The sequence below is a fragment of the Betta splendens genome, chromosome 9, assembly GCF_900634795.4.
Source record: "Betta splendens chromosome 9, fBetSpl5.4, whole genome shotgun sequence".
NCBI lineage: Eukaryota > Metazoa > Chordata > Actinopteri > Anabantiformes > Osphronemidae > Betta > Betta splendens.
In genome coordinates this window covers 24695650-24713080 of record NC_040889.2, presented here as the reverse complement: position 1 = coordinate 24713080, position 17431 = coordinate 24695650, and the positions used below count along the sequence as shown (strand labels likewise).

The following is a 17431-nucleotide window of genomic DNA, read 5'->3' as shown; positions in this document are numbered from 1 at the left end:
AACGAGTCTTTTCAAGTCAAGGTAAATAAAGTAGTCTTTTATTGTCATTTAAACCATATACTTTTTGGTATACAGTGAGATGAAACAACGTTCCTCCAGTATCAAGGTGCCATGCAACATAAATTACAACATAGATATTACAACATTTACAACATTTACATTACTATACAGAGTTTCATATTAAGACTGTTTGCAATAAAGTTGCATCCATGCTTATGTTCAGTAGAATAAATTCCTATCTACATCTACATAGTTTCCTTTGATAATGACTGCTATATAACACCTAAAATAATCCTGCAGCTCTATCTTTTGATTAATTAAATCTCAGTGTCATGAGTTACATTTAGACAATATCACTACCTAATTTGCAGGCCAACTCTTTAACTTAATCACTGACAGAAATACCAAAACTTAAGTAAAGTAAGGAAATGTCATGCAATTTTACATGTTACCTGGCGAGGTTTTTAGTATAGTGACTACAGTGTCCCCAAAATAAAACTATTGTTGGATGACAGTTATTTAGACTTAAGTTATATTATTTCCAAAACTTTTGAAGCCAATAAAAATAATTAATAATAATAAAAATCATCACACGGGCACTACATATTTATATCTGAATTGCAGCAGTACAAGAAAATATAAATACTTAAGTAAAGTAAAAGCACCTAATTTCTTATTTATTCAAATACACAGAAAAAAGTGTTGTTCACATATCATATAAAATTAATTCAAACTATGGATGATTTTCACCCAGCATTCTGAATACCGGGACCATAAAGGACCCCCCGGGGGTCTGCGTATTAGTTTAGCATGTAACGAATAATTAATACATCTTTAAAAAGAAAAAAATATTATCTTTAATACGTGTCATACCTACTTACTTATTAGAAGAAAACTATCTATATTCGACTTACTACTCGAATTTACGAAAAATAATAAATGTTTTTGATCAGGCGTTCTCCATAGACTGCTATTATCTTTTGCCGACTCGAATTGTGTATTGCTTTTGACAAGAAGCTATGGGATTAGCAAAATAGTTCAGAGGTGCGATCTTTTTGGTCGCCTCTAACAACGTTTTTCCATTACCTTTTTATATGTGACATAGTGATACTGTTCCAAGGGAGCCCTGGTAGATATCATACTGTCCTACGGAAGAATGTTAATATCAGTGGCCTTCAGTGGAGCTGTAAAACTTACTACCTGAGCTAGCCAGTTAGCCAGCAAGGTAGCGCGTTGCAGGCTTCAGGTCGACGACATAATTGGCTGCTCTGCCATTGGGAACATATTGTGCTCGTCTGTCAGACCAATCCAACTCTCATCGGAGATAATATCCGTGATGGTATATTAAGTCCAGTTTATCTGTTAGGGTCGCTTTTGTTACGTTATTTCTCCGTGGGATATGACTGACTAGCTAGGGAGCGAGCTAACATTAACTTAGCCAGTGCCTACTGGGTTAGCAGAGCGCTGCTCTCATTGCACTGGCTAAAAATACACTTCTTGTCCCATGCTCTTTGCCCCTCCAAAAGTGGTGGGCTAGTCCACATTGGACCTGTCTTCGGCTTTCTGGTCATCTTGCTCGGTTTCGGCACTCTACATGGTCACTACGGTAAATTTAAGACGACTGGACGAGCGAGGTTGTGAGCCGAGCTGGTCTGATCTAAGGTTCTATCGTACCAGTTGGTGGGCTTCGCGACTTTGGCTGATCGGTGGCCAAACATTTTGCCTCAATGGCCTTTTCCTGTCATCAGTAGTAATATAACAAGTCGTGGTCTAGCACAGGGTTGCGAGACCGAAAGCCTGCGAAGGTCAGCGAACGCCTTGTTTCCACTTTCAGCTGTGAGATTGGCAAAGCAGATTTCATCTGTCTGGAGCAGGACACTATGTCGGAGGATAATAACGCAGACAAGTTCATCAAGGTAACAATCTCAACAAAAACAAATTATATGTATTTTTAAATTAAACTAGATATGCTAGATTTTAATTCTGTACATAAAGTGATCATGACTGAGTGAACTCTGACTTCAACTAATATTTTATCTTCATGGTGACATTTTTTTATCATTTAATTATTGGGTTGGGGGTTATTGTGCAGATCATGGGTGTGTGTGTGTTAATGTTTTCGTTAGATTTACATCCGGATATGTTAAAGGTGTGTTCATTGTTAACATGAGAGTAATTGCATATTGCTTTAATTAAGTTTGCATTATAATACCCCTGGAAGACTGATGTTACAGCACATCATCCTATCATAGGATATAATATTTTAATAATGGATACAATGTGAACATTGTTTTATGTATAGTAGTCATTATTAACACTACCACAGAGCTTTAATGCGAATGGCATGGTCATGATCATTGTCGGACCCTGACTCTGGGATTCATTCTTGGCCAGTTCCCATCAGCGTGTCACTGCCTGAGCATTAATGTCAGCAGTAAAATGTGATCTCAAGTGGCTCTGGCCCCCACTTTCATAGTTGAGAGAGAGAGAGGACTTTGAGATCTGGAAAGGATTATTCACTCAGGTCGTTGTCATGAAGAAAGATGAGTGTTCAACCAGGTGCTCCTTCATCAAGATCCATGCAGCTAAGAAGTCATCATGGTAGCCTATGTTGCATGAAAGGCTTGATCCAGAACAGGTGCAATTCAAGTTAAATTCAAGTATATAAACAGCCTGTATAGTTTTTGCCTAGCCTGATTGCTCCAATAGAATCAAAGGTTACATCATGCCTTGTATTAAATCAGTCTTCCTGATTTATTGGTGGTGCATGGTAAATGTTCTTGGAAAATGAACAAAACAAAATGGTAACCACCGTTTTAAGACGCAGTACCTAGGGCAATCTCTATTTGCTACAGATCCATCAAAGATATAAAGGTTATAATTTAGGTTTCCGAGCTTCTGTATTTTGAATGTGAAGCCCTCATTCCATGTTGCATAATCACCATGAATCCTGTTCATCATCAGCTTTTTGTGTCTACAAAGGGCAGATTGGACTAGTGAGGGCAGCGGTAGGGCGGAGATGTTGGCAGGGGTACATGATTAAATGCATTGTGCTGGCCAAGACCAATATACTTTCATGAAAGTAAGAAGAGAGCAAATGTATTAATTCCTTAAGTCAAGTGTGTGTAAAACAAAGTCTTAACAGCCTAATCAACTATAGCACAAAGGTGAGCTAAATGAAAAGAATAATATAAATTCAACATCAACTTATGTTTACTCATTTTTATACATTTATCTACAGTTATTAATGACCTAATGTAAGTTCATAATAGATCATAGATCTTCACTTTTGTGGGGGGGCACTGGGCCTTTGATTGATGAAATTTGCTACGTGGATCCATATACACAATCTACATATCTTTCCATCTTTCTCTTTTCCACAGGAGACTTCCATACTTGACGAGTACAACATTAACTGGACACAGAAGTTGGGAGCTGGCATCAGTGGACCTGTCAGGTGTGTGTTTGTAATGATATAAAATTGTGTTCTTTATTTAATAGCTATGTGTTTGTGCTACATTAGTCTCTTTTTTGTGTTTGTTAATGTGATCTTGTTGCTAGTGCAGTGTTGTACAAACAAAACCTGAAGCAAAATGTTGTATTAAACCTGAACTGGGTGTTGGACAACTAAGTAACATCTTTCTAGTAACTGTTTGTGCTTGTGAAATCACTGTGTTGTTGGTCTCTGTGGTGATGTGTAACCAAACGTGTCATCGTTTAAGGTTGCGAACAGCTGTGAGCAGGGCCACGGACAAATTAGAGACTGCTGACTAGTTTTGCTTAGGTTGTGTGTTGCAACTCTGAATATTCTTATTACGTTCCTTAATAAGATTAAAGAAGGCAATAAATATTGACGTACCGCCCAGGTCTTTCAATGCATGATTAAACCACTGTGGTCAATGCTAAGGTAGAGTGAGTAAGAGGTGGTTGCAGCCGCACTCCTGGCACAGAAAATGCTGAATGACAGAGCACATATAGATTCTTTTGTAACTGGGCATTTAACCTGACAACTCTATATGCGTTTCAAATATTTGTTTATTGTATTTGTTATACATTTGTGATCAGATTGATCAGATCTACATAAAGATTGTAGAAGGAATTGCTCTAACAGCAAAGTACGTCTGTGAAATGCTTATTAAAGTATTCTGCTGATGAGTCTTTTCACATGTAAAGACTTTAAGTTATGTGAAGAATCTAAAGGAACAAGTGAAAATGTCATTACACTAAAACTGTGCTTGGCCTCACACTGTCTCAGGATGCTGTAGCCGCTCCATTTGAGCATGTGTAAAATCTTTTTATGTGCATGTGTGATTCCAGCGCGTTACAGACTGTAGTATATCAATGTCTGAGACTTACTTTTGGCAGAGGGGGTGGATCAGCAGAAAGCAATCTGTTATTTCCTAATATGTGTAGTTTTGGCTTCCAGGGACAAGAGTACTAAAAAATGAACCCGTCAACCCTTCATGTGAACGCACCCCTAAAGTCTATAATTTATGCTGTACTCATATTTTGTTTCAGGCAGCTCTTACACTCCCTGTCTCTCATTCTTTTGATTTTGTATTTCACGGTTTTATGCAGATTTTTCCCTCATCCACCTACAGTACTGCTCACTACTTTCTGCTTCGTAACGCATTCTCGTCTTCTTTCAGCCCCCCTCTTTCTGCCTCTGTTATGCATTAGCTTGCATTTGCTTTCCAGCGGAGTGAACTTTGGCCAAAGTAGCATGTGTTTTTTTCTCTAAGGCTTTAATAGTGTAATCAGAGTTTAAGAGCCAGAGGTTGCTGTTAAAAGTGAATATTTTAGTCGGTGTTGCTCAGAGGAAGGGGAAAAAAGTTAATGGACTCAGTTGAACTAAATTACTTTTGTTGTTGTGTTGTTGCAGTCCCAAAGTTCAGTGTGAAGAAAATGAAAGTCAATTACTTTTAACCTGGTGACAATGGAAACGTAGCAAGTTTTACTTTGATAAGAAAATGCAGCCGTGATTTTTTCTTTCCTACAAATGATGTTAGATTCAATGTTTGCTTTGAGGTTGTTCACAATTCATCCCACATGGAGATTGTGCGTGCGTGTGAGTGAGAAGTCTGGCTGGTATTTTATCAAACACTTGATGTCCTATGAGATAACTTTAGTTCTGTGTTGTGTTTATCATCTTGATGGTATAAACAAGAACGTTGGCAAAATGTCTGCTGTATTTTCTGACACAGTGATTAACCTTTTAAAGTGACCCAGGTCAGAAACTGTCCCACAGACAAACATATTGTATAAGCTGTTTACTCATTTCTCTTCTTCTGTTCAGAGTGTGTGTGAAAAAGTCAACTCAGGAACGCCTCGCCCTGAAGATTCTCATTGATCGCCCCAAGGCCAGAAATGAGGTTAGAGGAAGCACTGTCGTGGATGTGATTAATGCCTGTTGCCTTTGGCCATATCAGTTTGCCTTGTTCCGACAGTCTTTCTGGTACCAGGCTTTATTAATTCCTGTTTTTCTTTCCCCGTCAATCTGTGTCCTGTCCTCCATCTGTCTGTTTGTATGGGCCCATTGTCAGTAACTGTGAGACGACTTGTCTCAGAGCCTCTCCATGTCATTAGCAGCCTTCTGTTTTGATCACGCAGCTCACACAACAGTTAAACAGTGACACATGCAGTCAAAACAAGCAACACTCCACACAGGCTTTCCCTGCTGAACTCTACTTTGTGTGTGTGTGTGAGATAATAACGTGTCCATCTACTGATTGCATTGTATCATTAGATATTTTGCATCACTGCAGATATTAAGTGGAAGAAGACTCACTATTAGTATAATCTTTAGTTATGTTTGTGTTATTTACCTTTTTTATGTGTGATTGACAGAGCAGACATATTTCAGTTTTAATGAACCCAGCTGTTAACGCATCCCCCGGCATGTTACCTCAATTCATCATCATATTGTACCTGAGTGCATCCTGTACAGACACAGATGGAGGACTAAAGGTGTTAATGTGATTCATGCTGCTGTTGCTGAAGGGCTTGTGTGCGTGTGCGTGCGTGTGCGTGTGTGTGTGTGTGTTATAATCGACCACAACATAAAAGGACACCTGGCCCCATTTCTGACCTGTCAAAACATGTCCTCCTGACCTCAGATGTGCCAAGAAAAGGTTTTTTTCCTTGTATGAGAGATGTAGAGGTGGATTTTTGGATTGCACAGCAGATATGTTCAGGCTGTGATTTCTGGAGGTATTCTCAAGGCTGTTGAGTGAAGTACATCTTGTCTGTTGTCAGTGCAGTCCAAAGAATTGTATATAATTGTTGGTTTCTCCTACATGAAGGTACGTCTCCATATGATGTGTGCCCACCACCCGAACATAGTGCAGATCCTGGAGGTGTACGCCAACAGTGTCCAGTTCCCCCACGAGTCTAGCCCGAGGTACAGAGCTGTTTGTTTGCATGACTGTAAATGGGATTTTTTTCTTTGTGTTGCTCTTTCTAACCATGTTAACTGTGTTTATTGTCGCAGAGCGAGGCTCCTCATAGTCATGGAGATGATGGAGGGTGGCGAGCTGTTCCATAGAATCAGTCAGCACAGGCACTTTACTGAAAAGATGGCCAGTCAGGTCACCGAGCAGGTGGGAGCAGCTTATCAGGAGTCCACACAGACAGTGTTTTCTTTAGTTTGCCTCTGACTTTGTGAAGTAAATATTTTAAGTTATTTTTCTTGCTCAGCCTCGCGATTTACTTTCCTTATCGCTCTATAAAGACTCAGCTGCCGGTTTATTAGTGAGAAACCTGTGGGTAACAGCGAGACCTGCAGACGCTTCATGTCATTAACTGTATCCTGCTGAGATCAAGCAGCACGCGCGGTAGTGATACCCACGGTCAGGACGTGCAGTACACACAGCTAGGCTAAATAACCAACATGTTGACCTTCTGATCTCTGTTCTCCCTGTAGATCAGTCAAGCCTTGGACCACTGTCACTCTTTGAATATTGCACATCGTGACCTGAAGCCAGAGAACCTTCTCTTCAAGGATAACTCTCTGGTACGTGGCTGGACTATAAAATCATTAGAAAGGTTCTTCAGTAACACCACATAAATCTCTGCCAGTTATTTCAAGCCGATTAATTGTGCATACATTTTAATTTGAAGTAGTAGATCCTATGGCGCAGCTACACACGGTTTTACTGTTGGAGATACAGTAATTTATAGATTAAAATTGAAATTGCAGCTGTTGTCATAGACTTTGAAATCTATACATGCAGTCTGAGTGATATCACAAAAGTATTACATGCTAGAAATCCTATCAAACTCCAAATCCACTGATGTTTTAAAGGAAACTGTTTAATTATGTTCCTGTCGTTTCTGCACATTCACTCCCCAATCTGTGATTCTGTGTTGCTTACAGGATGCACCAGTGAAGTTGTGTGACTTTGGGTTTGCCAAAATTGATCAAGGAGACTTGATGACCCCTCAGTTCACTCCTTACTACGTGGCACCTCAGGTACATAACACTTCTTGCTTTGGAATGTCAACAACTCATTATTAATTGAAGGATTTTTTTCCTTTAATCATTTCTGTTCAGGTACTTGAGGCTCAAAGAAGACACCAGAAAGAAAAGTCTGGAATTATACCTACCTCACCCACTCCTTACACCTATAACAAGGTGAGTAAGTTCAAAGAAGCATTCAAGGTCTGCTTCGACCTTCCCTGTCCTCAATTCAGTGTTGAGTTCTCAAAAGAAACCTTTCCCGTCCTCCAGAGCTGTGACCTGTGGTCTCTTGGTGTGATCATCTACGTAATGCTGTGCGGCTACCCTCCGTTCTACTCCAAGCACCACAGTCGCACTATCCCAAAGGACATGAGGAAGAAGATTATGACCGGCAGCTTCGACTTCCCTGAAGATGAGTGGAGCCAGATCTCCGAGATGGCCAAGGACATTGTACGGAAGTACGTCCTTTTTTTGTTGCTTTTGTGCTCCTCTCTTCCTCCATGTTTTCCCTTCTTCTACACCCACTCATTCCCCGTGTGTGCGCCCTGCAGGCTGCTTAAAGTGAAGCCGGAGGAGAGGCTGACTATTGAAGGAGTGCTGGCTCACCCTTGGCTCAACTGCACTGAGGCCCTGGACAATGTGCTGCCATCTGCCCAGATGATGATGGACAAGGTAACTGGCAACGTAGTGGTTGCTTAGTCACTATAGGAAGCAGAATGCTGGGCCGGTCTGCTTACTGTTTTCTACTGTCTGTCCCAGGCGGTAGTGGCAGGGATCCAGCAGGCTCATGCAGAGCAGTTGGCCAACATGAGGATTCAGGATCTGAACGTCAGCCTGAAGCCCCTAAACTCTGTTAACAACCCAATCCTCAGGAAGCGGAAGCTACTAGGGTACAGTTTCTTTTTTCTTTGTGCAGCCATATAAAATATCGTTCCACTGGCTTAAGTCGCTGTTCTCCTGGATTTCCTGGTCTCTCAGTAGATAGGATGAGTCATTAATGGGTTTTCATGTACATGTTGCAGCCCAAAGCCCAGTGACGGTTTCTTCATTGACCCAGAGAACGGGGGGGAGGACTCTAACGTAGCACTGGAAAAACTAAGAGATGTCATTGCACAGTGTATACTACCACAGGCCGGTCAGTAAACTCTAAACCAGACACACGGGCAGCGTTTCAGTGAAGAAAACGTACTTGCACAAAACCTTTAATGTCTCCTGATGTTATGTTGTCTCGTTACCACAGCCTAAATAAGGTGTGACTACAAACTCATGGCAGGGCACGATGTCTTAAGGGAGGGACTTTCCTCTGATTTCAATGTTTGTGACTTTCAGGAGAGAACGAGGACGAGAAGCTGAATGAGGTGATGTACGATGCCTGGAGATTCAACAGAGACTGTAAGCTGCTGAGAGACGGCCTGCAGGGGCTCAGCTGGGACGGTCAGTATCACTGTGTTCATTCGGCAGATCCCTTGTTCAAATCAGATCATTTCTTTCCTCGCGTGTTTCTCAGGCCTTCACCACCAGCTTTCTTTTTTCCAGGACGGGCTTTCTGTGATAAAGTTGATCGCTTGAAGTTGGCTGAAATAGTGAAACAGGCCATTGCAGAGAAAACGAATCTTGAAGAATCTCATTAGCAAACGCTGTCTTTCTATCTTCTTTTTATATTGTTTATTATGATCCTTTTTAACCCATATCTGCTTTTTTATGTCAAATGATTCCCAATTTTTTCCATTAATTCACCTGCAAGACCTATTGTACAGCTGTAGATAATATTTCAGAGAGGACCTATTGGTACTATGATTTCTTTTTAAATGGACACTTACAAAGAACATGGGGGAAAAATATATTTTCATTTTTGCAAAAAAGAAAAAAGAAGAAAAATCCATGAAAGAAATTATTTTCTGGGAGGGACTTTTTATCAGCTGCTTGTCCAAGATGTTATACGTTTTATCCCGGTTATTTCATTTTATGCTATTTTATTTCTTTTAACCATAAGAGTTGTATTTATTTAAAAGAGAGCATTATTGCATTATTTTATACCTGGCGTGTGTAGCCTGGCAGTGGGCTGTAAAGTTGAGAGAACCTGTCCACGATGTGACTTTGTTCTTCCACAATCTTTGAAACTCAGACTGTGTTTAAATTATATGAAAATTAGTTTTTTGCTGCTTATGCTCAGCCTGATTGTTTTACAGTGGTCGAGGCAGAGTGAAAATTGAGGTTTTAAAAAGGTGTCAAAATAGGAAATATGCAGCCTCAAATGTGTTTTTCTTGGAACTTCTAGGAGACAGCACTTCCTGACTCAACTATATACTGCATGTTTTGACAGGAACCTGAACCAAAAGTCAGAGACTTTATCTGTGTTACTGTCTTCCTTAGAACGCGGTCTAACAGCAGCCGGCAGGAGTTTAGACTTATGGTCCAGACTGACGTTTCACTCTCAGCTGGAATCATGTAGGTTCCACTGCCTCCTGGTTGCATCATTTGCATGATGTGCTGAGTCTGTTTGTCCGCTCCTGAAGTTTGTGTTTGGGAAGTAAAACAAACTATTTCGCAGATTTCCATCAGCGCTTTTGTACATCTACACACACTTAGGTCATAAGTTCGGCCTTTGTTTAATGTTGATCTGTGAAGTAGATTCAATCTCAGCTGCTTTGATGTGAAGTTGTATCTGCTGGATTTCAGACCATGCTCCGTTAATATTTAATTTCTGTTAAAGTATCGTTGCTTTCTCCTTGAGCCAACAAAAACACAAGAACTACATTTTTGGTGCAATGCAGTTGATAGGAGATTCTTATCAGCAGGAAGGTTTTAGCATCTGTAAACGGGCCTGATGAGGTTTCAGTCTCGCAAAACTTGAATGTGCAATAGGGCAATAATTGAATCATGCATTCATGATTAATGGATGCACACGTTAATGAGATGCTATATATCAGTCTATCAGTATTACTGTAACAGCTTAGTCTTATTTTTAATGGTCTGAATAGCAGTGAGCGCTCCCTCCCTGTGCTCGTCCTCATCTTTAATTGTAAAGGTTATCATATCGGTAATTAGCCTGAGTTAAAGTCTCACTAGTGCTGTAGACATATCTGATTACTTCTTCAAAGACGTGATTGATGTTCTGGCTATTTTCTACTAAACTGTGCTCAGATGGCTCAAAGTGGATTCTCATTTCATACTATTTCTAACCCAGAAAAATTCAGCTCCCCTTTGATTAAGTCTTGCACAGAATTCTTTCTGTAAACATACTTTCATGTCAAACTAACTACTGGTCCTAATTAAAAAAGTATTTATTCACACTATGAAACATTGGTGCAACATGTTGTGTCTTTAGTTGTGTTTATTTTGACAAACTGAATGATTGTTTCTTTGTGGGTTTAAAATTTTCTACTTCCTCCTACATGAATATTTAAAAAGAGGCTAAAACGGGGCTCTTTTTGAAGCCACATGATAATAACAATATGTAAACAGAACTTTTTCACATCATTTGTAACAGAACTGTTGTTTCTATACATTTCTTACTAAGCGTTAATGTGGTGAAGCTGCGTTTAAGCTACATGAAGTGATTCTGAGTTAACAGAATCTGATGACAGTTTCCCTTAAAGTATTGCTTAAAACCTGAATGACAAACACACTTTCCAAAGGCCTTATTGTTTCATGGCTAAATTGTTATGCTCCAACGTGCCTTGTTGATGGGGCAGCATCTTCACCTTGAACTGCTTTCGTTAGGATGACGATAAACCTGTCACAGAGTCACAGTGACTGAGCTGTGTTTCAATGAGAGGAGCTTCAGCTGGTCATTCCTCAGCACTGGGAATAAATATGGGAATGTTGCTGAAAACATCCTATCTTCTGCAGAAGATGCTAAATAGTATTGATTGCTGCCCCAATTATTCTGGTTATTTGTTTATCAAGTGCACAGAATCATCAGAGCTCCTCAAAGTAAAATCTAAAGCTACTGTTTAGTTGTACAGTGTGTCTCTATGTACAACAGCGTGTCATTATTTTGTGTCTATTTGTATCTGGAGGCCTTCCTCTCTTCCCCACTCATACCTCATTTATATCCTCTGCCCCGAGAGGCCGCGCATCTATTAGCGTTTTTCTGCCTAACGATGAGCGCGTCTGGGCAGTCGCACAGTTGCTCGGTTTAACAAAAACCACAGAGGAAGACGCTGCCCAACCCCCCCCCCGCACCCACTTTGAGCATGCGCCTCTGCAGGTTGACCCAGCTGTAGACCAATTTCACAAATATATTGAGTAGCTTCCCCTTTTCACTTATTTCCTCTTAGGTGCTGATTGAGAAGATTTCACATTTTATACAAAGAAACAAAATGTTCACTCGTTCAGTACCAGCTTATTAAGATGACCTAAAAGGTGGAGATGGCCTAGTCAGCACTTCTGCGTTTGATAAATACTAGTTGCTTCCATTTCTGCTGTATGTGCACTGAACGTATGAAGATGTGGGGGTTTTATCTTGTGTTCTTTGGGTCTGGCTTTAAACTCTGATGTAAAGAGAAAGAAATTTTCTACCCTAATTAATCATTCCTGTTAACGCTGATAAGCCAGGGAGAAATGTTAAGGATAACAATGATGACAGAACCTTTTCTCTGCTTTACCAGTCTGTTCCATTTTTCTGGCTAGGCAGTGTAGCATGCATGAAATCCCTGGTAAAGGCCTTGCTGTTTCTGTCAACATTGATTTTTTTTCTGCCCTCTTTGGAATGTCATCAACTTGTTGACTTTGTAATAAAGAAAATTCTTTGACTTTTGAACATGTTGTTTGCAATTTATTTTCATCTTTAAAAAGAAAGAAGCAGTCCAACATTTTAGGTTTGTATTTTATTGCAGATTGAAATCACAGCAGATAGAAATCATCTTAAATCTCACATACTTATACTCTTACACACGTTTCAGGCACTTTTAATATAATTTGTTTGAAAGCAGCAATAAAACCAAAAATGTGCTCCCAGAATGGAAATCAAACCGGCAAAAGCTCGAAAGATTAAGGAATAATAACCTCTGTTCCACAGAGACTTCGACTGAATTGATGTTTAATGGCGGTGGAAATGCTATTACATAGACCTAAATGAATGTAGTACAGAGAATAACAGCCGAGTGTCACAGTGCGAAGACGGCAGATGAGTTATGCCCTTTTCCCCAGTGAATCCAATTTATGCACGATCGAGACCCTTAACATGACGGAACCGGTACCACGGGTCAGTCTTTGGGTCCCTAAATGCAAGGTTTATAAATGTGACAGAGCACCAAGCTGGGAGAGAAATTAATACCTGTAGTTCTGTTATTTTAATGATATTGATAAAATATTTGGAGGCAGATCAATGTTTTAATCCACACTGGCACATTTTAATTTCCAGGTTACATTGGTTGAACATGCTTTGTATATTTGGAATGCGTTTGGTCCATTGTTACACTACTGCACGTCCTCTACCCTCAGCTCCCAGTGTGCAACAGACGCTCCAAGTCCTTACATGTATAAATGCACTTGGCGAAGCGGCTGAGTCGCGCTGCGCATTCATTCAATGCCGTAGAATTCACACTGGCGCGACGCACAGGGCTTCGGAACAGAGTTCGCACAAAATAACGGGGCTAAAATGGAGTTACAGCGGGAAACAGGGCGGCAAATCCATTTTAGGTCCGTAATAAAACTCTACAAGCTTCACAACCCTCTCCCAAAAACCCAGTGGAGGACAGTGACGAACTCCCAACCCGGCAGCTCAGTCCGAGTCCTCGTCGTCCAAATACTCTTCAGCGTTGCTGTGTGTGCGCGTGACAGCTGCAACGAGAGGGAACAGTTCACCATGGAGGCAGCACGGACGCTGTGTGTGTGTGTGTGTGTGTGTGCTCTACTTACTGTTCCCCTGCTTCCGTTTGAGAAGCGAGGCACACAGGGCGTTGGTGGCCATTTCCACGGCCAGCTTTTTCTCATTGTTCCTGACGTCTATCCTCGCATCTGAAACAAACATGTTCACACTAAAAATCTAGAAGCTACACATGGAGAGACACAAACAGAAGCAAGGAGGAAAAGGTTTGCATGTTTCACACACAATCACTGTGCAGTCAGAAGGCAGTTGTTTCCTCAAATGGAAACTGCACATTGTGGTATTATGTTATGGGCTTTGTCAGTTCCTCTTTTTATGTAACATTAAAATACACACTATTAGGAGTCCAAACAGAAAAGGTGGACCATATAGATACTCACTCTTGTTCAGCAACATTTCCACAATGTCAGAGTAACCTTTCCAGGCAGCAGCGTGCAGAGCTGTGTCCCCGAGTTTATTCTGAAACACAACACATCATCATCATCATCACTGACCAACGCCCTGACATGCACTAAGACGTGTGATCACACCTTCAGTTGTGGCCTAAAGCATCATCAACTGTTCAATTTTTGCATTTCAAATAAGAGACTGTTCGGTTACATTGCATCATGTAACACACTAATCTATTTATTGTACTGTTCAGCTCATGCTTTGTTGTTGTTCAATGCTGTTGTGTTTTAAGCTTTACTTGCTTCTGCAGCATTAGATTCACCCATTTAAACAAATAACCCGATACAGAGACTTTCATCTACTCCACTAATCCTTGATGCAGGTCCGGTTAAGGACAGTGTAAGTTTAGCAGGGCTCGATACGACCGAGCCTTCTTTCTGTGGCTGCAGAGGTCACTTTAATTCCCACATTCACATCACCCTGCCAGTCTTGTTGTGGTAAAATCCAGGCTTGCCTGAATAGGTTTCTACTCCTCACCTGCTGGTTGAGCTCCACACCGGACTGGCTGAGCAACAGCTCCACAACATCTGATACGAGACCAAAAAAGGAGAAGCCGTGTAAAGGCATGCTGTGCACATAATATATATACAGGGGAGTCTCTAAAAACATATACTTTGTAGAAATGCACGGATCCACGTTACCTTTATGTCCTCCGTGGCATGCCCAGTAGAGGGCGGTGTTTCCTGCCTTATCCAGACCATTAATTCCAACCCTGTTCTCCAGACATTCCCTCAGCCAACTCATGTTCCCTGTTTAAACAAAGGTCCACCCAAAGCACACATGGAGTAAAGGTTAGTGGTGATGAAAACAGTAAGCAAAGGTAAAGAAGAAAAGTCAATTAACTAAAAACACAAAAAGGTGAAAACACACCTCGTTTGGCTGCTTCGTGCATGGGGTTGTCGATTGACTCTGCCTGCTCAGCCACTGCAGAAAGCAACAGGACAATTAGTGAAGTCATGACGCAGTAACACACAGATGAGGCAGTCGTCCAGGCCCCTAAAGTCCTGGATGTCACACAGCGGGGCCTCGACCTGTGGTGTGACACTGTGTTCTGTGGCTGTGGTCATAATGTTCCCTCTCCTCACTCGTCACCACATGCATGTAATGAAACTCAAAGTTTGTCTTCCATTCTCCTGCACCCACCATAGTTACTTGGAATTAGCCCTGTCCGTCCTCTGCACGTCCCCTTCCACCAGTTAGTGTCGCTCTGAGGACAATGACGACATTTTTCGTTATTACAGAAGCGTTTTCAAAGAAAATTGGAGAAATGAAGAAGTACGACAAACGGGAAACAACCGACTACAGGTGGCACAGGGAAATTAAAGAGTCAAACGGAATCAAACATAAAGACAAAGTGAGGATTTTCTTACTGTGTCTGAGATGTACAAAATGTCTCCTTCTTCAAAGTACAGCTCGTCGGGCTGGAAAATAAAATGTCGCTGTTACTGTTGGCAAAATGAATCACAGCTTAATGTGTTGACATCTGTGCTTCCTCTCACACCTTTCCTTCCGTTTCTGACTTTCCCTTTTCTCCAGTGTTTACTACCAAACCAAACAATGTTTTTTTATAAAGCTACTTTTGTGTTTTTATAAAAGTGCATTCTCACAATGTAGCTTTAAATATGAGCTCAAACTCAAACAACCCTGAGAGAATGATGCCACTGTTTTCCCTTTAAACATCAAACTAATTATGAGCCAAAAAAAACACACATACCGTTCTGGGGTCAAAGGTGAACAATGCTCTGAACACCTTGACTTGGCCTGGAGGGGAGAAATCACACAGAGTGTGTGTTAGAGGAAGTGTGTCAGTGGTTCAGTTCTCCTCATCCATCGGTGTGACGCCACACATGCCGCCAGCTCATATCACGGCGTCGGGGGTCAACTGCCCGTACATACACAAACAGACACGCACAGACGCACAAACACAGCGCCAGCCCTGAGGAGCTTCAGGCCTGGAGGGAGCGCTGCCGCTGGAATGCCACCAGTGTGGTTGTGGCCTTAACGGAGGCCAGCGACAGAGGCCTTGAAGCCACGTTTCAACCATGCTGGGATGAAGATGCTTTCAGGGGCCCCACGTTCAGCGTGGTTTTTCACCAACGCCGCCGTGTCTCGGAGTCGTCCCCGCACGCTGACAGGCCGACGCGCTGCACCGCTGTGGCCCCCTGCGCCTAGCACACTGCCCCAGTGTCTGTGAATGACAGGGGTCGGGTTGCAGCACAAGCGCGGCTCTGTTCGCTGCAGGCCCCATCACGCCGCCTAAAACACACAGGAGCCTGTGTGGACTAGTTCTGGTTCCCCTGTCAGCAGCAGGCAAGAATTTCTCCAAGCTTAAAAATATCATCGGGACAAGGATTGACCTTGAGAATAAAAGAGTGTCAGTATCTTTTGTCAGTTGGAGGGTTTGTGATGATTCCCTGCTGTGACGCCTGTTTGAAAATCTGAGGAGCACAGTGGAAGTTTACCAACAGAGAATGAAGATTCCGATGCTGATTCTACACATGAAACGCACCGCAGTCAGTCGCTGGAAAGTCAGCGTTGGGGTGAAGAGAAACTACAGAGTAAGGGAGCGGTGTCAACCACAACTCGGCCGATGCTGCAGTCGCAGAGCTGTAAAGTCCACGGTCACGCTTCAGCTTACGACAAAGCTAGTTGGTTTTAGTACAGCTACACTTAAATAAATATTTAATCACATCTGTAAAAAAAAAAAAACGTGCAACAAAAAGCCAGTGTTTTACACTCACATACGTATTTATAGAAATGACAAATGGTAAATAAAACATCCAAAGGGTTGGAATGTTGATTATTCTTTTCAGATTTAATTTAATTTTTGATACCTGACTCGTGCCACAGATGCCAGACCTCAGCTATAAACTGAATACCTGCAGATTTTGGGGGATCTTTAAATTTGGATCACACAAGCGCCCGTGCCTTTATTTGTGTTCGTGTAATGGTCTGATGTTTGGGCCGACTTCCACCTGCTGTAAATCAAACTACTGGACTCAGATTAGCATCACACTGAGATTAGGAGAAGTTTGGGCCGCTGTAATGGACCGTGCGGAGTCATTATCGCGTAGGGTTCCTGAAAGCTGCTGAATGAATGACGGCTGTTGTGACTGATGTAAATGGGGAAGCCAGAGGCCTGCTGCCCGGAGAGGAGCCCCCTGTCAGCCAGACACCTTCACGGCGCCGCTGTCGCCCCGCTCCTCCGGTGATCGTGGTGCGTTTACGGTCGTTCTATCGCCTGGTCATTCCAAACCCCCAGACACACGGCTGAAATTAACTCCGGTGCGTTCGCCGTCCGTGAAGCTCGCATCGCCAACAAGGTGTGTTGTGCTGTGTTGTGTTGTGTTGTGTTGTGTTGTGTTGTGTTGTGTTGTGTTGACCTCACGTAAGACGCGGACAAGTTTCACATTAAAGACGTCGCGCCGCCGGTCTTACCTGGCTTGGCCGGCTTAGGAGGAGGCTTCGACATTTTCGAGGCTCGAAGATAGAAGTAAACCCGAACGCGCCGTGTGGTTTGACGCCGGATCGTCGCTAAACTGGACTACACTTCGCTCGCGCTGCCAATGAGGAAGTTGAGCGAGGCGGCGGAAAAGTTAGCGAGCGCATGCGCAAACACGAAGGCACGCGTATTCTATTCTATTCTATTCTATTCTATTCTATTCTATTCTATTCTATTCTATTCTATT

General features: G+C 42.0%; 2 protein-coding genes across 2 annotated transcripts; one reads left to right on the top strand and one right to left on the bottom strand.

The window, feature by feature from the left end:
- The first annotated feature begins 975 nt into the window (after positions 1-975).
- mapkapk5 (MAPK activated protein kinase 5) lies at positions 976-12224 on the top strand. Its single transcript, XM_029161852.3, has 14 exons — positions 976-1916; positions 3384-3457; positions 5297-5372; positions 6303-6400; positions 6491-6599; positions 6923-7012; positions 7376-7471; positions 7553-7633; positions 7730-7917; positions 8011-8131; positions 8219-8349; positions 8482-8594; positions 8789-8893; positions 8996-12224. Exons 1-14 carry the CDS (start codon positions 1881-1883, stop codon positions 9088-9090), a joined length of 1413 nt encoding a protein of 470 aa, XP_029017685.1. The 5' UTR covers positions 976-1880; the 3' UTR covers positions 9091-12224.
- Positions 12225-12272: 48 nt separating this feature from the next.
- ostf1 (osteoclast stimulating factor 1) lies at positions 12273-17341 on the bottom strand. Its single transcript, XM_029161851.3, has 10 exons — positions 17181-17341; positions 15457-15503; positions 15113-15163; positions 14886-14949; positions 14613-14666; positions 14384-14491; positions 14220-14269; positions 13673-13751; positions 13325-13423; positions 12273-13246 (listed from the first exon to the last, which is right to left on the bottom strand). The coding sequence occupies exons 1-10, from the start codon at positions 17212-17214 to the stop codon at positions 13188-13190; spliced, it is 645 nt and encodes a 214-aa protein (XP_029017684.1). The 5' UTR covers positions 17215-17341; the 3' UTR covers positions 12273-13187.
- Positions 17342-17431: the final 90 nt, after the last annotated feature.

Excerpts from the sequence above, each read along its gene's own strand:
- mapkapk5 (XM_029161852.3), top strand. The coding sequence starts at position 1,881 with ATGTCGGAGGATAATAACGCAGACAAGTTCATCAAG. Across the intron at positions 8,132-8,218 it reads CCCAGATGATGATGGACAAG|GCGGTAGTGGCAGGGATCCA; the intron begins GTAACTGGCAAC and ends TGTCTGTCCCAG. Across the intron at positions 8,350-8,481 it reads AGGAAGCGGAAGCTACTAGG|CCCAAAGCCCAGTGACGGTT; the intron begins GTACAGTTTCTT and ends TACATGTTGCAG.
- ostf1 (XM_029161851.3), bottom strand. The coding sequence starts at position 17,214 with ATGTCGAAGCCTCCTCCTAAGCCGGCCAAGCCAG. Across the intron at positions 15,504-17,180 it reads TCCTAAGCCGGCCAAGCCAG|GCCAAGTCAAGGTGTTCAGA; the intron begins GTAAGACCGGCG and ends TCTCCCCTCCAG. Across the intron at positions 14,492-14,612 it reads GCACGAAGCAGCCAAACGAG|GGAACATGAGTTGGCTGAGG; the intron begins GTGTGTTTTCAC and ends TTGTTTAAACAG.